Below are 21,913 nucleotides of genomic sequence, written 5' to 3'. Positions count from 1 at the left end.
GGATGTCAAGACTTGCGCGTGAATTGGATTAAAGTGAGGGAGAGGTGCGCATAGTCAGCCTCACTCTCTTCCCAGATTCCATCTTGCTCCAATGGCAGGACAAAAGTCGAGACGGTTGGAGATGGGCTGGGCACAGTGGTTGACCAGGGCGTCTTTTGCGTCTTGCCGTGCTCTTAGCGTACCACGTCGCTTGCAGAAACCGCCTTCATGACCGTTGGTCTTATTCCAAAAGGTCTCATCCGCTCAATCCGCCGGAGTCTGTCTTCACATGCTTGGGATAGACAAGGCCCCATCTCACCGAAGGTCTATGCCCGACGGCTACCCTCAACCTGGTTTAGCCAGCCTGTCGAAGCTGTTGCCCAGGGTGTGGCCGCTGCGCATGCTACAGCTACTAGGAGCCACAGGTGAGAGCTGAGTGACAGGTGGGGACCAAAGGTGGACACGACATGCCCCTACACCAGAGGTGCTACCCCTCCCTGAACACCCCAGAGGAATAGAGACAGGAAAAACAGTCTGGTTTACATGGACACAGATACTGTGGGGGATGGGCAGCAATACAAAATCCTAAAACAAACCAAACATTGCAGGCGCTAGTCACACCACTAGAGTGCAACTGGACACCACTCAAGGTGCCATGGGGATGGTGTGGTATAAACCTGAACTACACATGACACTGCAGCTTGATGTTACAAATAGTTTTCAGTAACAAAAACCACCATAGCTTTATGCTTCTTTGGAAAGTGATCAGAAACTCCAAACAGCCACAAGTTACCAAAGAATGGGTTCTGTTAGAGGCCCTTACCTGCCCTGGAATCCAGTGAGCCTGTTTCTCCTTTACCTCAGTTTCTCCATAGCAGTTGGGCAGTAAATTCAGCGTAGCTTTCCACATTCACCATGCCAACAAGTGTCCTCCCTCCTCCGGGGTAAGTGAGAATCCAAAGGAAAACAACTCAAGCCCCCTCATCCTTCCTGGGCCACAGTCCTCTTCAGAGCATCTCCCCTTGATTGTAGGGTTCACAGAATCCATCATTCCCACTCCAAGGTCTATGCACCAACTTCTTCCCAAGATGCAGGGGAATGAAGAGGGCAAGGAGATGGTGCAGGAGGGGCATGGTGGATAAAAATCCATGATTTTTTTTAAAAAAAGTTTGATAAAATGCTTGAGGGAAAAACAGCTTTAGATAGATTACAGCTCAAAGATCTCACCATGGAATAGGGATAATACATTCTGATTCTATAGTATGAGACAATATATTTATGTAATGTTTAAGTAAAGTTTTTAAATGAGTTCCAAAAGTTCATGGATTAGGGACCCAATCTTATGGGGTTCCAGGGGCTTCTGTATAGAAAGATTAACCTAAATAATCTATCAGTGAGGCTTAGTTTTGCATTTCTCAAACTGTGGATTTGTCTCCAGAGATGACATGCTTGTTAACAGCAAAAATGTTTTAATATATATAAAAGGTGAGAAACAGACCTCAACCCTATTGTCCCTCTGCAAATGTGTACAGAGTCAATCCCCTTTAGCTCTTCAAGAGCGCAAAGTTTCAAAGAGTTCCATAAATAGAAGACTGTTGGGGTAGAATAGATCTGGATAAGGAGAAGCCTGGAGATAAATGTGAAATTTAAATCAAATCTACCCTGAGGATGAGTGTTTTTACTGGGAGGGGGTGGGGGTGCAGGAGTTGGACCCACTGCACTCTTCCCCTCCTGCCACATGCAGAGTCTCCTTTACTCCAGGGGTCTTGATGCAGGTCCTCCACAACAGCAGGTCTTGGGGTTAACACTCCATCAAGATGCATGAGGCAGCTCCCCCCCATTTCAGAGAACGGTCTCAGGCTCTCTGCAGACTCAGGCAGATGTTTCTGCGTTGCTTAAAGTCACAGTTCCAATCTTTTCTCCCCAACAACTCAAAATTTTAAACACGCACATAAAACACCACAGTCTGAGGTCCTGACATGACTCTAGGAGCCAGGGCCCTAGCCAGGATGTTTATGCCTTAATCTAGCCCTGATCAATCCTATTCACAAACAGACTCACTCCTGAGCTCTCATTACATAGAGAGATGCATTGTTATAACCATGACAAGGTTTGTAACTTTTTCCACACCAATCCTCAAGACCTGCTGTCTAGCTTGGACCCCACACAATTCAGGCAGTACAAATGCAACTGTTTGACACACGTCCACAACCCTCCTAGGCTGAGAGCACAAACCATAAAGCCAGCTGTAGCTTCACAAAAACCCACACACATCATGCTCAAACCTACTTATGGAGATAAGAGCCCACAGCCAGAGAACCTCCTTCCAACTGGAAGGCCTCTCTCCATCTATTAGGCAGGCACATGCATGGGATCAAACTAAAACAGCCCTCCAGATTTTGGGTTAGACACCTGAATACCTTTGAGGACCTGGGCCTTGCTCCCTCCCAGCTCTGGGCAATTGACAAACTCAGGAGCATCTGAGGATGGGGAAAGCTACACTTGATCTGAGCTCAAAGAGCCAAGTAAACTAGTTTGCAACCTTCACCCAGAGCAGCCAGGCCTGAAACCCCAGGGGTCATTCAGAAGAGAAGCCGCTCACCTGATTCATGGCTGATTCTGAGATTCCTGACCCCTTCCTAAGCTATCAGATATCCCAGCAGATGATGGGCAGCCTAATCCTCCCCAGTAGTCAAACTGATTGTCACTTCCTGGGACAACTTTTGAGCTGGTCTCGGAGCTGAACCTGAGGGGAGAGAGCAGAAAGATCCTCTAAAGAATCAATAGTACATTACAGAGAAGCAAGGCTGGGATTAGAGAGTTTGAGTAAGAGACGAGTGACTGAATAATACTTATCTGATGAGTCAGTGCTCAGTGACAGTCTGTCCTGTTGGTATCCAGGACTATTCCTGCAGAGGAAGTAACAATGCTGTTAAGCAAAGCTCAGACTTTAAGGGCAGAAGGGACCATCATGATCATCTCATCTGACCTCCTGCCCATTGCAGGCCACACAACATCCACTCCTGTGATAGACCCCATCTCCTGAAGATCAAGTCAATAATCCACTGGAAGGAGTTCTGTGGTGTTTTTGGACACAACCTGGAATGAAAGGGCTGTTTTAAGGCATTCAGCATGAAGTAATTTTATCTCCAAATTACTAATAGTCTGGAGAAGCACAGAGGATGAGGTTGAACCTCACCAATGCTCTTATTAATGCTAGCTTAAGAGAGTAACCCCTGGGGGCCATTTGTGATGCACCCCTCCCTTTGTACTATTTTAGTCAAGTTCTAGGCCTTGCTAGAGCCTTAGGCATAACTAAGAATATGAACCAGAGTAGGACATCACAGAATACAGTAAGTGTCAAGCACGTTCCTGTCCTGAGATGATCATGCAGAGACAAGAGTTCTCAAGTAAACACATTCTTAAGAGAATCCAGGAACACCCTGACCCCTTGTAAAGATGAAGAGGGGATGAAAGGATAATGAATGAGGATATTTTGTTGGATGTACAAGTATAAGGATAGTAACATTACCCAGTGTAATATGCAATTTTTTGCATCAATGTATAGCCAAAAAATGTCATAGGAGGGGCAACTTTGTACAGGCTTAGGGGACAGCATTATGTAGATTGCGCCACTACCTTGTTGGGATGGGAGGGCAGGCACACCACAGGGGGATGTATGTGTAAGCAAACCTGTAACCTTGAGCCAGGGCACTTTGTTAATGACAAAGCTGCCAAGCACCTTCACCACACCAAGCCAATGGTCTCTTTATGATTACTTTGAGGTTTGCTGAATCAACATGCTACGCTCTCTACTAGTGCAGCTAACAGCCGAGCTCCAAGAGCAGCAGCACTAGCAACACACCTGGCTCGTCCCATACCCTAGAAAACTCCATAATTACAGCCAATTATGAACATTTTATTAATAAGACTAAAACATAAGCAGCACACAAGCAAGCAATAAATGGCTTCCCCTTATTTCCTCTCCGATAATACTGTGACATCAAGAAAAGTTAACATAATGCAGCGAGTGACATCTGTTGGTGTTGTATTAGCCTTGCAGCATATGATGAAGGTAAGAAGTCACCATTAGGTATCAGCATTACACAGCACATCCCCCCCTTTAATCAAGATCAGAACTGTGTTTTATGTGACTCCCAGCAGTTCCAAAGACTTTGCAACCATTAATGGATTTGCATTTACACAGATCCAATTATCCAAGGTGCTTTGAGTGAGCAGCATGTTTACAGCCATCTCAGAGGAGATAAAATTAAGGCAAAGGCAATAACACCCTGCCAGGCCCAGCAGCTGGGCTGGGGAGGTCCAAGCAGGACAGTCCCTATGAAAGTCCCCGCCTGCCTGTCAGCTACTGCAGGCAGCCTTGGGCCGAGGCCAGCGGCTGCCCTTCCCCTTGCAGCCAGACGGACACACCGCAGCGCCGGGCTGACCCCGGGGCTTCCCCCACGCGTGGCTGGGATCAGGTCGCCCCGGGCCTGACAAACCCGCTGCGCCCAGGGAGCCCCGGGGCGGGTCTGCAGCGAGGATCGCGCCCCGCGGGCGGGCAGCGGGTCAGGAGAGGGACCAGAACCAGTTTCACACGCTCCGAGCCACAGGGCGCCCCGGGCCCGGAGCCGAGAGTCCTGCCCCAGGCTCGGTCCGGCTGGAGGCACCGGCCTGCCCGGTCCCCGGCTCCCCCCAGCCGCGGCTCCTCCAGGGATGAGCCCAGCGCACGGGGCCCGGCCGGGCCCCTCCCGGGGCCGCGCGTCGCCCCCCGGTAGCGCAGGGGAAGGCGGCGGCGGCGGATCCAAGCGGCCGCCCGGACACACTCACCACGTGGACTTGCGAACGCAGGGAAAGAAACGCGCCAGCGTGGCCCGCACCGGGTCTTATTTATAGCGCCGGAAATCCCGCGAGAGCTCGGGCAACGAGAGCGAGACCGGCAGCAAGCGGGTGGAGCGGGTTTAAAGGGGCCGTGGTCTATTTCCCCTTAAAGGGGAAGTTGCCAATATTACCCTCCCCTGACCCCTAGCCTGGGGGGTGGTGAAGCTGAAACGAACAAAAGACGGAGCTTGTGCACGCAGAGACTAGACTCGTGAGATGCTCTTGGTTGGGGTGACCCCTTTATTGGATGCAGCTAAGGAACCCCATGCTCTATTTTAGGGAAGCCCTATAGCCCTCAGCAAAGCAGGAATTTTTCTCTCATAGGTGTATTTCTGCTGCTCAATTTACTGTTTAAAATGATCAAGCGAGGTCCCTTAAAATAAGGGACAAGTGGTCACTCCACGTTCCTTGTCTGTTGCAAGTGAATGGGGAAGTTGATATTAATGCATTACATTCCTTAGCATGGCCCAGACACTGATGCAAAGCTTAAGAAAGTTTTGCAGCAGTTTTTCCCACCCCTGCTCAGGTAAAGTTGGGCCAGGCATTTACTTTGGAATAAGTCCAGCCCAGGTGTTTAACGTTTTATGCTGGGACAGGAGCTGGTACCTTTTGTTGGTGGCTGTGTCTTGTGCTCTGTAGTGAAACATGCTGTGCTGGCAAACCACACACGTGTTTATTACATTTACTCCTGGCTTAAGGTAAAGCAATGCTCAGGTTATTGATTAAGCACAGACTAGGCAATAGCGCACGTAGCCCCTCCAATAGCTCACGTAGCCCCTTCACCAATTATGATATATTGCACAAAGGGAGATGGCTATGGGTGAACCAATCAATATGTTACAAGTAACTATGATCTCATGCTCTTTGTTCTAATTACGAATAAAAACCCAGCTCAAGAGAGCTCGGGACGCCTGCTTAACAAACCTCTTGACTCCGCGTCTCCTTGATCCCAACATCTGGTGACCCCGACGTGATTCACCAGATCCCGAGGACCCCTGCTCATCCGACTGGAATAGTCTAGGTGCACCCGCTGGAAACAGCCACTCGTGAGTATGGGGAGCGATTTATCAGTGCCACAAAAGGCTCATGCTAAGGAATTATTTAAGCTCATTGAGGGGAGCGGTTGCCCAGCGGTTACGCTGCGGCATGTAGAGGATTTTGTTAAGGAAATAGAATGTCAATGCCCCTGGTATCCCAAAGAGGGGTCCCTGCAGCAAGCAGATTGGCAAAAGATAGGAACACAGCTCTTTGAGACACCGAGAGCAGCAGTACAGCACCTGCTCATGTGGCAGCGCTGTACTGAGGCAGTGGGAAAACTGGGGCCACAGGCGTCTCTCACTGCCGCCCCGCTTCTCGCGCTGACAACACCGCCTCCGTACCCGCGGGTGCTACCACCAGCGCCTGCGGTGTCGGATACGGGGCAGCAGCCCTCGGATCCCTCCGTTAATAAAGGAACTGATCAGTCTTGTTTCCGGGGGAATCGTGGGGGCTGCGTCCGGGCGGCGGTTGCGTTGGCGCGTGAGACGGGGGAATTGAGTTTGGAGGAAGAACATCAGTGGGAGGGAGAGTTGCCCATGCTAATGCCTATAGCGGCAGGAGTCGATGCACAGGGCAATGCCGTCAGAGAGTGGACGGCGCTACCGTATACAGTACTGAGGGAAGTGAGAAAAGCTATCACGGAGACAGGCATCAGGTCTAATTTCGTGGCAGGCATCTTAGAAGGAATTGGAAATGGCTACATTATGGCTCCACAAGATTGGAAAGACTTATTTCGTATGGTGCTGACCCCCGCCCAGTATATGGTGTGGGACAGTGAGTTTAGGTTAGCTGCTGTGGGATACTCAACCCCAGCTGCCACGCCTGACCAGATTTATGGAGCAGGCCAATTTAGCACTATAGAGGGACAGTTGGAGTTAGACCCAGATACATATATTCGTACTAAACTTAGTGTTATGAGAGCTTTCAGAAGGGTTCCCGTAAGTGGGAAACCGACTAGGTCTTTCACAGCCACCCGGCAGCAGCCTACAGAGCCGTATCCGCAGTTCATAGATAGGCTCAAGGAAGCAGTACAGCGGCAGGTTGATAACGAGGAGGCACAGACAGAGCTTTTACGGCGACTGGCCTATGAGCAAGCTAATGCTGATTGCAAGAAGGTACTGCAATCTATAATACATCGCCCCTCGTACACTTTAGCGGACATGATTCAGGCTTGCGCGGATGTCGGTAGTCAAACCCATGCTATGGCTCTTTTGGCGGGGGCTATAAGACAAGGTAATAAACCCACAGGAAATTGTTTTAATTGCAAAAAACCGGGTCACTTTAAAAGCCAGTGTAGGGCACCTGGAGGGGGAGCACATAAAGGAAAACCCCAGGAAGGGGGTAGGCCCTCCAAAAAATGTCCTAAATGCAACAAGGGGTATCATTGGGCAAATCAATGTCGATCAGGACTGGGGCAGGGAAACCAATAACCGGGCCCTCCCCGGGCCCCGGAAAAACAATGGGGGCGGAAGAATTGACTACAGCGCAACCGGCAACGACCGGCAGTGCTGGAATAGATTTGTATAATCAAGAAGAAAAATCCTCATTCTTACCGGGGGAAGTTCTTTTAATGCCTACTCAATTAAAAGGGCCCCTTCCTGAAGGGACGGTGGGCATTATACTCCCTCGGTCATCAGCAAGCAAACAAGGAATTATGGTAGTTCCAGGAGTGATTGATGCTGATTATCAGGGAAAAATATATGTTCAGTATTGGAGTCACCTGCCTTTTACTTTAAGACGAGGGGACTCCTGGGCACAAATGATACTGTTGCCATATGAGCTCCCTGGAGAAAAATCACAGGTAACACGTACAGGAGGCTTTGGATCAACCCGTACTGAAGGCGACAGCGACTCTTCCTTTCACCCACAGGTGGCGGCGTTGGTACACCGAATATCCCTGCACAAACCTCAACGTAAGTATAACCTCCAAGGTAAGTGGCTGACCGGTTTGTTGGACACAGGGGCGGATGTTTCTGTCATAGCTGAAAAGGATTGGGAACCTAAATGGCCCTCTGAGATAGCCCCTGCGGTATTCGGGGTAGGAGGAAGCCAAGCATCTAAAAAGAGCTCTCAATGGTTACCGGTAAAATCCCAGGAACAAGGTCCCATAATAGCATATATTCAACCCTGCATATTGCCTTTACAGTTTAACATTTGGGGAAGAGATTTGTTAGAACAGATAGGGGCAAAACTGGTTTTGGAAGATGAGTAAGCCTCAGGCTCTTCCGTTACAGTGGAAAACTGATAAACCAGTCTGGGTAGAACAATGGCCATTACCTAAAGAAAAATTAGAAGCTTTGCAGCAATTAGTTGAGCAACAATTGAAAGATGAACACATTGAGCATACTACAAGCCCGTACAATACTCCTGTTTTTGTAATTAAGAAAAAATCAGGAAAATGGAGGCTCCTTCACGATTTGAGGGAAATTAATAAAATACTAGAACCAATGGGCCCCCTGCAGTGTGGCCTCCCCAATCCAAATTTAATCCCTTATGACTACCAGGTGGCAATAATTGATTTAAAGGATTGTTTCTTTACAATACCGTTACAGGAAAAGGATAGAAAGTATTTTGCATTCACAGTGCCAGTCCTGAACAATGCCCAACCCACAACACGTTATCATTGGAAAGTGTTACCCCAGGGCATGTTAAATAGCCCTACCATGTGTCAGTATTTTGTAAACACTGCTCTTCAACCTTTCAGAAATAAGTTCAAAAAGCTACTTGTATACCATTATATGGATGATATCTTAATAGCCGGTAGGCCCCTACCCACCACATGGAAAAGTGAGTTAACGGATATCTTAAGTCAATCGGGTCTGGTAGTAGCCCCGGAAAAAATACAGGAATCCGAACCTTTTCAATATTTAGGTCATAAAATGCTTGCAGCATACTCCATGCCCATACTTCCAAAACTTACCTTGCCAAAAAAATTAACATATGTAGTACTACAGCAAATTCTAGGATCCATAAATTGGATAAGACCGTATTACAAGATTCCCACATCTATGCTAACTCCACTGTTTAATGCCCTAAAATTAGGAAAGCAACCGGGAGACATAATATCACTGACAAACGAACAACGGGAGGTAGTGCATAAGGTCAACGAAGCCATGGCAGAAAGGTGGGTAGATAGAGCAGTACCTGACGTGCCCCCGTCCTTAATCATTCTTGGGGACATTAAGCAATTCATGGGGGCATTACTTCAACATACAAGTGAGAGAGAATTTATCCTCGAGTGGATGTATTTACCACACACACACAAAAACACACTCGTCCCATTGTCTGGAATGTTTGCTCAATTAATCACTAAAGGACGCAATCGAGCACTAAACTTGTTTGCCATGGATTTAGTAAACATTATTATCCCCATCCCCCTCGCCACCTGGGAAGTTGCATGTATGCACTCGGAGGAGGTGCAAATAGCCCTAGCCAATTATGTTGGGTCCGTAACTTACCATACTCCCAAGGATCCTCGTCTCCAAGTTGCTCAGCATATTCCGCTGAAAGTATTTTACTTGGTATCTCCCGTTCCCATAACAGAAGCTCTTACCATTTTCACCGATGGTGGCCCCTCCAGAGGGGTGGTTGCTTGGAAGAAAAATGACCAGTGGAAATCCCAGTTTACCTTACCGCAACGCTCTCCTCAGCGTGCGGAGCTAGCTGCGTTAATTCTTGCCTTTAACACATTTTCTGATCAACCAGTTAACCTCATAACAGACAGTTTGTATGCTGCCAATGTTGTTAGTAATATTGCTTCTAGTTGTGTTACTGCATCTTTGGATAATAATTTGCTTGGTTTATTTCTTTCCCTACAACTGATATTACGTCACCGACGACATCTATTTTTTATCGCACATGTTAGAAGTCATCAGCCTTTCCCCGGAGAAATCTCGCAAGGCAATGCCTATGCTGATAACGCCTTAAAGGCTTTCCCCTGCTCTCCTATGGAAAGTCACTCCTTACATCACCAAAATGCTAGGGCATTGGCCAAGCAATTTTCCATACCACTATCTGATGCACAAGCGATTATTCAGCAGTGCCCTGAGTGTACTGGAAACCTCGCAGGACCCGCTATCGGGGTAAATCCTCGGGGGCTAGGTGCAAACCAATTGTGGCAAATGGACGTCACTCGGTTCCCACCATTAGCTCCCTGGTCCTATTTGCATGTAGTCATAGACACTTATTCTGGATATATATGGGCAACGCCACAAAAAGGGGAAAAGCCAAAACACGTCTGTAATCACCTCATTCGTTCCTTTGCAGTGATGGGAAAGCCATCAGCTTTAAAAACTGACAACGGCCCAGCCTATTGCTCTTCAGCGATGGCAGCGTTCTGCACGCGATGGGGAATCACGCATACCTTTGGCATCCCATACAATTCCCAAGGACAAGCCATTGTAGAACGAGCTAATCGCACATTAAAAACTGCCCTCCTGCGGCAAAAACAGAAAGGGGGAATTGTCCCCGGCAGCCTGACAGAAAAGGAAGAATGGCTGGCTCAAGTACTGTTTACACTCAATCATTTAAATCTATTACCTTTCAATTCTCAATTTTTCACCAGGGCACAACGGCATTATCAGACGACCGAAGTTCTTCCTGCTCCAAAGGTAACCTATCGTCAGCTACCTGGCCCGGAGTGGAGCGGACCTGTGCCACTAATCACCTGGGGGCGCGGTTACGCAGCTGTATCAACACCAAGCGGCCCGCTCTGGGTACCTGCACGATACGTTCGACCATACAAGGATGGCGTGGCATCAGGGACTGAGCAACCCCATCCCTGACTTCAACATACACTTATATGATGAACAAGGAAAAGTAACAACGGGCCGAAAACGAGGGGGCCAGCGAAATGCACCTGTTACATGGGGCCAAGTAAAGAACCTAGCTAATCAGGCTGAACAACTGTTGGAAAAAACAGGACAAGAGAAAACGGCAGAGAACTATATGATGGCATTAATAGCCTCCTTAAATGCCAATTCTGTACTTTTGTTAACAATAATTATTTTCAGTTTAACTACTGTCCCTACGGAAGGGGGACCGATAGTGACTGGGGGGGTTCATCTTAATATATGGGAGGTATTTGCAAAGACTTTAAACCAAAGTACCTTCTGCTTAACGGAGCAGAGGGCGGTGGGGGAGGTGCTAGAATTATGCCTGCAAATTGCTTAAAAACAAAAAGGGGGAGGTGTAGTGAAACATGCTGTGCTGGCAAACCACACACGTGTTTATTACATTTACTCCTGGCTTAAGGTAAAGCAATGCTCAGGTTATTGATTAAGCACAGACTAGGCAATAGCGCACGTAGCCCCTCCAATAGCTCACGTAGCCCCTTCACCAATTATGATATATTGCACAAAGGGAGATGGCTATGGGTGAACCAATCAATATGTTACAAGTAACTATGATCTCATGCTCTTTGTTCTAATTACGAATAAAAACCCAGCTCAAGAGAGCTCGGGACGCCTGCTTAACAAACCTCTTGACTCCGCGTCTCCTTGATCCCAACATGCTCAAGCTAAGCTTTAATTTAAAAAGAAGAAGTAGCTCTAGCTCTTATGGCTACAAATTCTTTCAGAAATGACAAATGGACAGATGTCTGCCTGACCTTTCAGACAGCCCAGCTTAAGTGCAAGAGGCCGATGCTTTCAGGCTGCCCAAGGGGGGGGGGCGGGGGGAAGGGCCCTTCCGAGTGATAAAGGTTTGGAGAAATTCTGCAGTTTCCACCTTGCATGCACGTCCTTAAAGCATTTGTTATTCAAAACAATTTTGTTCAGTGTCTGGGTACCAATACTAAATCCTGACACAGCAATACTTGATAAATTGGTTACTGTCCATTCAGTAGATTTTCTGAAAAATAACATCCATAAAAAACAACTGGATCTATGTCAACTACTGGTGTATCACAGAGCTGTGCAACCAATGGAACAGAGAAGCTACCCACTTTTGTTTCCTGCCCAGTGAAGCTTACCAGAGGGTGACAATCAGCCGTAAGGGTAATCTATAACATGGATGCACAGTACTGGGTAGTAAGTAATTACAATATATTTATATTTAAAGGCCTCAGTGGTAGTGTCACTACTCCAAATTTCTGTTTTACTTCTCATATACATAGCACTATGGGACACATTATTACAATCCCTATCCCAGTATTTCAAAACACTCAGCCTACTACTAATGATACAGATGGTAACTGTAACTGCCCTAATAAAAGGGGGTTGCTATCTGCAGTACCACAAGGGCCGAACTACAACACCAGATTGGAAAAGAATTGTTATGTTTGGATATAAAGGGCTGTTATATGTACACATACATACTATACATATATGCCTATATATGCTACAAATATGTATGCCACGTCCATATATAGTAATTATTTGGGAGTGCCTCTAAGGCTCAATCATAATACTACATTCCTCAGTCATGGTCCTGGGCCTAACATTCCCAGGCCCATCATAAGGGACTAAAAATAATTGGATAATAAAATCTGTCTCTCCGTAGTACAAGAGAATGTGCAGACTAAAAAGACAGATGGGGCATGAGTGTATGGATGGTAAAATAAGGTAACCATATAACAGTGTTTAGCCCACTGGGTTATCCTCAGTCCATACATTATGCTTTTCTGGGACGATGGGTAAACATTCTCCCCATAAAATGATAAAAAGTGGGGCAGTGTGGTAAGATGAGGCCCTCAGACATAAACCCTTGGTATCAGAGGCCCGGTATGAGGCCTAAGGCCTGAACTAAGGTAATGGTCAAGACTTTGCTAACGCAAAGTTAAGCTGTGAGCCAGAGGCAGGCCCTGCTCACAGGAGCTGGCAAGGAAAGGGCTGATGTTGCAAAAATACACATACCTAAAAGGTACTGGACACTAGAGATACAAACATATGCCAGGATGATACCAGAACACTCCAATACTTGCACATTACACACAGATAACAAAGAACACACAAACCCATCCTAAAGACAGGAGCAAAAGCGTAATATGATGGATAGATTTCTTTAAGGCACTTTTTACTGTAAACTATTTTCCTACATGTCTTTTATAAAGAAATTACTGTGCAAAAATGTGCAGTGCTGGAAAGTCCAGGCTGCTAATGAAACAAATGCTAATTATTCCTAATTTCAGAGGGTAGATTGTTGCTGCTTGAGTTATGTGCCTTCTCTGCAGCAAGTTAGATTCTTGAAGGTGCCTGATCTTCACTGTGTAACCTTGCTCTGCAATACATTTGTCGTACTAGGACCTGATTCTTAGGTATGTTGAGCTCTTTCCTGGGAATGGATTCTGTTGCTGACAGAAAACTGTATTAAAATAGCACAGCCACGTCTAGATGTACATGGTTAATCTATTCACACTGTTCCAGAGCAGGGATTCAAACCTGGTGCATTAACCACTTGGCTGTTGGGTGGGGTTAGCTGCTGTCTCCTCCTCCAGTCCTCTTGTGAAACTAGTGTGAATTTTATTTATTTGTTTTTATTTTAGCTGAAACTATTCAGTGAATTCAACACCAGTTTGTGAATAGTCTTGTTCGGCCCAAAAGTGCATTTTTTTAAAGGGAGGGAGGTTGCAAATAAATGATATAGTGGAAAATTGTCCCCCACCTCTACTTGTGATGTCTTTTCACTAGTTCTCCCGTCACTATAATCATCCAGCCCAGACAGGACCTGAATTTCAAATGCAAGAAAAGGCTTCGGGGCCATTTCTATCCACCTTATAAAAGCAGGGAAGGGGAAAGGGCATAAGTCCATTTTTTCCCTTTGAAGCTCACCTATGTTATTCATCATTCACGTGACAGACTGACACTACAGAGGATTTGTCCTTCGCACACACAAGTGCAGACCGCTAATGTCACTGTCTATATCAGAAGAGCGTCTTTTTCACAAATCCATTTCGATACAGCACTGCAGGTTTCAAAATGAACCCGATCTGCTTTTATCACCCCGCAGCTGTTCCCTTCAGCAGGAGCCACCACCTTGAACCTGGGAAACAAAATCACTGTTTAGTTTTTGAACAAGATTTATAGCAGCTTTTCCTCATTCTGACACCTCTCACGAATTTCTTCCTTAACACCTGAATTGTTCCTACAGAGCCCTGGTTGATAAGACTTCCCGGCACATCATCCTGTAGAAGCTGCTGGCTGGTGTTTTCCAGAAGTGAACACAACTTGTTCACATTAGAAAAAACAACCCTCAGGATTAGCTGCACTCTTGATGTAAATCATCTCTTGAGGTTTAGGACTGACCATCCCTCTGTGCAGAGGACTGTGCCTAGCACTGAACACCCCTTGTGTACATAAGTAGCCTCTGCTTACAGCAATGCTGGAAAGTCAACAACCCCCTGCTCCCTGCTGGGCATCTTACATGGACTCCAAGGATAACAACACTCACAGTGTTTGATTTAACAGGGAGCCGTCCACCCAAATCCTTTTCCTTGCAGGGAATGTAATGGTGAGTCCAAGCCAGATCCGGTTTGCGTCTTTGGAAGTAGTTTGTATGAAGGCCTGTAAATGACATGGAACAATAAACTGACAGGGAGAAAGGAGGTTATAGTGGTTCAGGTGCTAGCCAGAGACTCACGACAGCTGGATTTTATTCCCCTTTCCAGCCCAGACTCCTGTGTGACCTTGGGCCAGTCACTTAGCCTCTGTCCCTGCTGGGACAGAGTTAAGGTTGTGGTACGTTCTTTGTGGTCTATGTTGTGCTACTAGTGAAGTGTCCAGTGCCAGGTTGTAGAGTATAGGGTATGTACTTAATTTTTTAAGTCCTTTGCTTTTTAGCTTGTGTAGGTGCCTTGTGTATAGAGTAACCTTAACTGACACACAACAGCAGTTTTGTGTATTAATTATTACTAATGATGCTCATCTCCCCAGAGGTTTTATTTACCATCTCATCCTGATCCCGAATCGTTAACAGTCGAGCACTCCTCTTTGAACAGTCGTCGCGGCTCTTGTTCCAAGGAGTTTTTTCTTTAGACACCCAGTAGCACTTGTCCCTGTGCAGCAGCCAGTTTGGGGGGCAGAGCTTGCACCCTGATCCCTCTGGAGGGGAAAATGGAAACACGTAATGGAGCTGAAGGTTCTGACGAATGCTGAACTTCATCCCAGTCAATCACAGAGGCTTCATGCAGCTAGAACAACTACCCTTATTTTTGTTTGGGGACAGGTCCCATATTCAGTCAGCAGGAGGCGCTGCAGCCAGGAGTGAGGGGTATGGGCGAGGATGTGAGCACTCCAGTCCTGGAACTGTACTGGCTAATGCAAGTCATGCTCAATTGGGATTCTCCTTCACTTTCTCTCCTTAGCTATCGGGCAGTGTTAGCTTGCAAAGGCAAGCACTCGGAAGTTAGGAAATGTCTGTTTTATTGTGGCCCGTGCAACCTTAATTCTGCCCCCATGTGGGTCCACCTTGTGCACTGAATGAGGCAAGGCCCTATTGAGAAAACAATAGTATGTGATCATGTAATTAAAGATTGTCTATTAATACATATGCGCAAAGGGGCAGAATTATCCATGCACCATAAATCTGTCATTTCCCGACTTCTGAGTGCTTGATTTTCCCGCCATTCAAATAATGTTTTGGAATTTCCTAGTTTAAAAATAAAAGAACAATAATTCTATGGTGTGCAACTGAAGCAACATGCCCAGTGTGAATCATCAGCAGGGTTTGCACCCTGAACCGTCAGCACAGACTGGATCCCTTCAGCGACAGGCATACTGTGTTAGCTGCTGGTAGGAAAAGGCTGTGATGTGGGGGAAGGGGCTGTTGGGTTCGGAGGCTGTCAGAAGGCGCCCAAATCAGCTCTCGCCCTGTCTCTGAGGGAAGCTTATGGGGCAAAAACCACATGATCAGGTGCTGGGCTGTGGGGAGCCTGGCCCAGCTCTCACCTTCCCAGCTATAGCTGCTCTGCCAGCTCCCAGTGCAGTGTGTGTCCAGACACAGGGTGAGCTCAGCATTTAGAAGGCTCATGCTGTTATTATTTTAGCATGTTACTGACCTTTCCTGAGGCTCACGAGCGAAAATGGAAATGATGGTTGTTCCCGAGTTCACAGCTCAGCAGAGCCTAAGTGAATTTTCTTCAAACAAAGAAAAGTCCCTTCTCCAGCCTGAGGCCTCTCCCCGTGCTGAATTTTCAAAGGTCTGTTGCGAACAATAAGCTGCAAGAGCTTCTTTAAAAAGTCAGAAGAAATTTTGCCAGTGGCAAGTGTAAGTGATGCCTGTATTTAGGTTCCCTACAGCTACAAGCTATAAGTAGTTTGTAAAGCCCTTTGGGACGAAAGGATCTACACAAGTAGGATCCTTAGTGCATTTGGTACTGTACACACTGAGATTACCCCAAGTGACCACTAGGTGTCACTGAACTATGGGGAAGCAGCTGAGAGAGCAAAGGAGCAGAAATTACCTCCTGAGTAGCTGGATGGAGGTTCACATAGAAACTGTTTGAAGCAGAATGGAAAATCCTTCAGCTCAGTGCTGCAGTTATAGCCGTAGCTGGGTCTCTCATTGGCACCGTCATTCCCCAGGCCCTTAAAATTTCCTTTTGACGGGAAGGAAAGAGCATGATTGTGAACCAGAGTTAACTATTCCGAGTTAGCAACCTGAGACTGAGAGTGTGTGTGTGCAAAACAAACACGTGCACATGCGGTGACAAGTTTAGAGTAGGGAAAGAGAGAGAACAAGACAGAAACTCTCATTCGTTGCACATTGTAAGATGCCTTCCCTTTTCCCTGCACGCTTAACAGAGGAGTTGCCATAGCTGGATCACAGGGGTTCATGAATCAAGCTCTTAGCTACACATTGTTCACGGAATATTCTGCTCTGCTTTGGAATGATGAAGCGTCCATGATTTTATTCACAAATGTGTTGGAATCGATAACCTTGACTCAGTGCAGGGGGCTGGACTAGACGACCCCGTGAGGCCCCTGCCAGCCCTACATTTCCAGGATTCTAGGAACAAGAAAGAGTCTCCGTGGAAATGTGGGGGAAGAGGAAATCTCGGGGTGCAGCGTTACACACAAGTGAATAACTAGCCTTGAATTACTCACCCCACACTCCCATCGCTACCACAGCTCCCAGCAGGACGATGTTCCCAGCCCAGCCGACCCCCAGAGCCATCCGATGCCAGCGGGGACACTGAGGGTGACCTGGAAGAGTCAGTGTTTGGTGAAACATCTGCATATAGTGCAAGAAATAGCAGTGACCAGCTGCTTTCCAATGGAGCCGGTGCAGCAGCCTCCGATGGGGGTTATGTTCCCCCTCACATAATAGCAGGATAATTTTGAACCTGTCAGTCAAGGAGCAAGTCACTCTTAGGGCAGCCCTGAGACTAACCAGATGAAATACTGGAACTTGATGAGCATGTGAACACTGACCTCCTGTTAGCAACATCACAAGTTAACAATGTGGTTAGGTCCCACTCAGGTGAAAGTAAGCTGGTCCGGTCCGGTGTACTGATAAGAGCTGGTACGCCATGCCTGACTGGACTGGCTTCTTCAGCGGTGATTTAAAGGGTCCAGGGCTCCAGCCGCTGCGGGGAGCCCCGGGCCCTTTAAATCACTGCCAGAGCCCTGCTGCCCCAGGGTAGTGGTGGCAGGGCTCCCGCGGTGATTTAAAGGGTCTGGAGCTCTGTGGTGGCCAGAGCCCCGAACCCTTTAATTCACCCCTGAGCCCTGGGGCAAGTCTGTGCTTCAGTCCCCCCAGGCCTTGTCTGGGATGTAAAGAAGCAGCACCAGGCGCTAGCGATCACACTCTGGAAGTCCAGCATAAGCACGTACACTCGACACTAGTCAGATTAAAGCGGAGGCTCCTGCTCTAGCTTTCACTTGATTCATGTATAGCGCACATGCTGCCGTACGCCTTGCCTTGTCTTGCCGAGAGGTTTGGAAGGTGTTAGTTGGACTGAGCCAGCTGACGTGATCTGACATCACACCATTAAACCCTGTTCAAGGTCTAAGGATCTGTCTACACTGGAGCTGGATGGAGTAATTCCAGCCCATGTAGACGTACCCATGCTAGCACTGCTTGAGTTAGCGCACGAAATATAACAGTGGAGCTGCAGTGGTGCAAACGGTGGGAGGGGCTAGCTGCCAGAGCCTGTACCCAGCATCTCGGATGGCATCGTACTTGGGCAGCCAGCCCGACCTGCCATTTGCACTGCCCCAGTTACGCTGCTCCTTTTAGTGCACAGCTCGATTAGAGCTACTGCGGATATGTCGGCCCACGCTGAAATCCCACCTTAGATGTACTCTAAGATTCTGCCACCCCCGCTAGTTCCAAGCCTTGTCTGGCAGCTTTAAACAAGCCTGGACCCCGCTCCTGTACTTCCTGAGTGCCCAGAGCTCCCATCACAAGAAATGCAGGATTGGGCCCTTAAGTCTCAGCTACCCCAGCCTGTGCCCTCCTGGCCCGAGGGACAGTGGCTTCCACTCCTGGGACCATTTTAAAGTTTAAGTCCGGAAGGTGACAACGAAACACACGGTTATGTCTGATTTTATAGATCAGGGGAGATGCTTCTTTAGGGGAATTGAACCCAAGGGATCTAATTAGGGATGGGAGACAGGCTCCGAAGTCCTGTATATTACAGAACTCACAGAGGATAGAAGCAGCCGCTCAGGTGTATAGTTTGAGCACAGATTTCCCCTGAGCTGATACAGTAAATCTAGAACTCAGCGAGGTGCAGGAGATGCTCAGATCAGTGTTTCTGCCGTGCATTATTTTACTTTTGTCAACATCAGAATTTCGTTTTCCAGCCTGTTGCTCTTTCACCCGGCGTGGTGGTGTCTGACGTCCCTCACAGTTTTCTCCGATCCCAACAGACCTAACCAATCCCTTGACATCCCCCAGCTTTGCAGCCCCCTTTCCAGATCATGAATATATTAAACACCAGGGCTAGTGCAGAGCCTCGTGGCAGCTCCCTGCCAACCTTTTGTCGCGATGAAACTGGCCATTAAGTCCTGCTACTTGTTTCCTGTCTCTTAGCTAGTTTCTGTTCTAGGCTAGTACTTTGCCATGCACACCATGAATTCTTAGGGCTTGTCTACACAGGGAAATTGACTGGATGGCTGTTCCCAAATAGCTCACCATGTGGACAGTCTATTCTGATTAAAAATCTCTTTCTCCCAGAATAATTAGTGCACTTTCGAAGAGGAATCATTATTCTGGAATAAAATCACTTTTAAACTCACTGTCCTGGTCAGTTTACCCATGTAGACAAGTCCTTATTTTCCTTACTGACTTCTTGTGAGGGACCTTGTAAACTGGTCCAGTAGTGTGCGTATTAGTGTATCTGTATTCTGAGCACTTGGGATTTGTAGCCAGGCAGATTATACAGGCACAATTCGACACCCAAATATAATCTCTCCTTCCTGTACAGTCAGGGCCAGCTCTAGTTTTTTTGCTGCCTCAAGCAAAAAAAAAAAAAAAGAAAACCTCCAGGAGCGAATTACCAAAGCAAAAATAATAATAAAAAAAAAACCCTCCGAAAATGCCGTCCCTGGAATGCCCACCATGCCCCCTCTGGAGCATTGCTTGGTTTGCTGGTGCCTAGAGCCGGCCCTGTGTACAGTTCACAGTCAGGTGCCATTGATTTGGGGAATTCTACCACCTACTATATCAGGTCTTCTATCAGTGTCCATTGCAATTCACTTGTTTGTTGCTTTCACACTTCTCGCTTTGTAGATAAACACGTACAGGTTTTATTTTTGACCATCTGCCTATTTTTATTTAACTCCCTTGATGCCCTTTTGCAGAATTGACTTTTGTGATCTTACCTTGTCCAGCCTCATGATCAGCCATCCAGTAACTTATGTCTTATCCTTTACTGGATCCTGCATCCTGGTATTACTAACATGTCTGACATTAGCAGGCTCCTCAGCACCCGTTTGCTTTTCCCCAGCTCCTACCTTAAATAATCACCCAAATCCTATTTATTGCATGTGCCAAGAGTCTGGCCCCGCTCTAGTTAAGGCAGAGCCCACCCTTTCTGTACAAGCTCTCTCCTCCCGCACGTACTCCCACATTCACTACGTCTTCTCTACCCACCGCCCTCTGCAGTTATCTGCACCATCACTAGAGTATCACGATGGCGCATCCAGAATTTCCACACACACACGATGTTTTCCCTTGTCCCCTCCCTGCCAGGTGACACGTAAAGGCACCGTCAGTAATGGACACCACAGGGAGACAGTAAGTCACTTACCTTGGGTCGCAGATTGACACGGCCGGTCTGATCTTGTCGTCTTCCGATGACGGTTGCATACCATGTACCCCTCTTCATCCTCCATTGGCCAGGCTCATCCTGGGTTTGAACTCTGTTCAGCAAATACTCAGAGGAAGGAAATGAGCCAGCTACCAACTGACCCTCAGGCTCTGCAGCTCAGGGCTCACACCTCCAGCAGCAGCACTGTCCCCCTCATGAGAAACCACAGGAAATTCAGGCTCTGCACACAAGTGACAGCCAACTCCTCTGCCTTCCCTCACACCTTTGAGCCCATCACTAGACTCTGCCAGCTTCTCTCCTGCAACTTCTGCCGAGCCCCAGCAAAGTTAGCTTTCATTTCATGGGTAGGGTCTGAAGTCAGCGGTGCGACTCAGAGTCGAAAACCCCATACGTTGTAGTAAGTGTTTGCTGGATCAAGCCATTAATTGTAACAACGGAAATTACAGCAGAGCGCTGGCTCTGCTATAGTAAAGTTTGAGTATTTAATTCTCGAAACATTGACTTTTATTGCACAAACGTAAAGAAACTGAAAGACCAGGAAAAGAATGTAACTACACAGACAATGCTCATGCTCCTGGGATGCTCTCCTGCTCTCCATGTCCATGTCCATCTTTTCAGAGACTGAAATCCTCCTAGATCTGAGGTCCGGGTCAGCTGTCCCTGTGGCATTCAACATGCCATCACGCATTCTCTTCTTCCATCTTCTAATCTGGGAAAGCCTCTGCACCGGTGCAGAGGCTGTGCTGAAGGCCAAGCTTTCCACTGTGAGGCAGGCAAAGCACAAGGTGACCATTATCAGTGCATACCCTGGGTCGGGCACAGGGGCGGCTCCGGGCCCCAGCACGCCAAGCGCGTGCTTGGGGCGGCATGCCGCGGGGGGCGCTCTGCCAGTCGCCGGGAGGGTGGCAGGCAGCTCCGGTGGACCTCCCGCAGGCGTGCCTGCGGAGGGTCCGCTGGTCCCGCGGCTTCGGTGGAGCATCCGCAGGCATGCCTGCTGGAGGTCCACTGGAGCCGCGGGACAAGCAGACCCTCAGCAGGCACATCTCCGGGAGGTCCACCGGAGCCGCGGGACTGGCGACCGGCAGAGCGCCCCCGGCGGCGTGCTGCCATGCTTGGGGCGGTGAAATCGCTAGAGCCGCCCCTGGTCGGGCACCCAGTTGCTATTTAAAATTCACTCCCTTTATTCCACTAAAGTTCAAGCCAGAACATAATCACTGTCCCTAGCTATTCAATGCACCTGTTTGCTGTTCCAGCCATGGTGAGCATGGCCCAGGGACATGGGAGATGGGCCTTGTGCTGCAATTTGTGGGGAACCCGTGTTGGGAGCACAGGTGGGCAGGTGGACAATGCCCCCTCCCCTAGCAACATGGACAGTGTATGGAGACCAGGGACCAGCATTGAACCTCTCAAAGTGTGTTCTTTGTCTGAGGTGGCTCCGGGGTGGGTATCAGTGTTTAAAGCCACAAAAGAACACAGGAAACCCCTGCCTCCCCCTCCTGTAACGCTGCTGGTAGCAGTCGCTCTGGGCTTGCAGATTCTTAGGTCAACACTGATCCCTGCCACCCAAACCACCGGCATCTTAGGGAGATTGTGGTTGAGGGACCCAGAAATCACCGTGGGTGTGGGGAAACATGCTCTATTGTTTGCAGTACAAGCACTTGCAATGAAAACTACCACCATCTCCCTAGGTGACCCTATGTGTTATCAGTCTCCTGAGGGTAACAGAGGCAGCAAGGGAGCAGATGCTGCAAGCATCTGGGTACAGACCTGCAGCTATGCAGTGTACCACAATGCTGTCAG

General features: G+C 48.0%; 1 protein-coding gene and 1 long non-coding RNA gene across 2 annotated transcripts; one reads left to right on the top strand and one right to left on the bottom strand.

The window, feature by feature from the left end:
* The first annotated feature begins 5,890 nt into the window (after positions 1-5,890).
* LOC123344987 lies at positions 5,891-11,150 on the top strand. Its single transcript, XR_006572686.1, has 3 exons — positions 5,891-5,906; positions 7,769-7,811; positions 10,463-11,150. It is a non-coding gene; the product is annotated as an uncharacterized LOC123344987 (long non-coding RNA).
* A 2,604-nt stretch (positions 11,151-13,754) lies between these two features.
* Positions 13,755-17,067, bottom strand: LOC123344978 (killer cell lectin-like receptor subfamily B member 1B allele C). Its single transcript, XM_044981482.1, has 5 exons — positions 16,941-17,067; positions 16,298-16,432; positions 14,782-14,936; positions 14,287-14,399; positions 13,755-13,878 (listed from the first exon to the last, which is right to left on the bottom strand). Exons 1-5 carry the CDS (start codon positions 17,065-17,067, stop codon positions 13,755-13,757), a joined length of 654 nt encoding a protein of 217 aa, XP_044837417.1.
* Positions 17,068-21,913: the final 4,846 nt, after the last annotated feature.

The sequence above is a fragment of the Mauremys mutica genome, chromosome 12 (assembly GCF_020497125.1).
Source record: "Mauremys mutica isolate MM-2020 ecotype Southern chromosome 12, ASM2049712v1, whole genome shotgun sequence".
NCBI classification, from domain to species: Eukaryota; Metazoa; Chordata; order Testudines; family Geoemydidae; genus Mauremys; species Mauremys mutica.
Note: the sequence above shows the minus strand (reverse complement) of the source record. Positions and strands in the feature narration are given on the sequence as shown.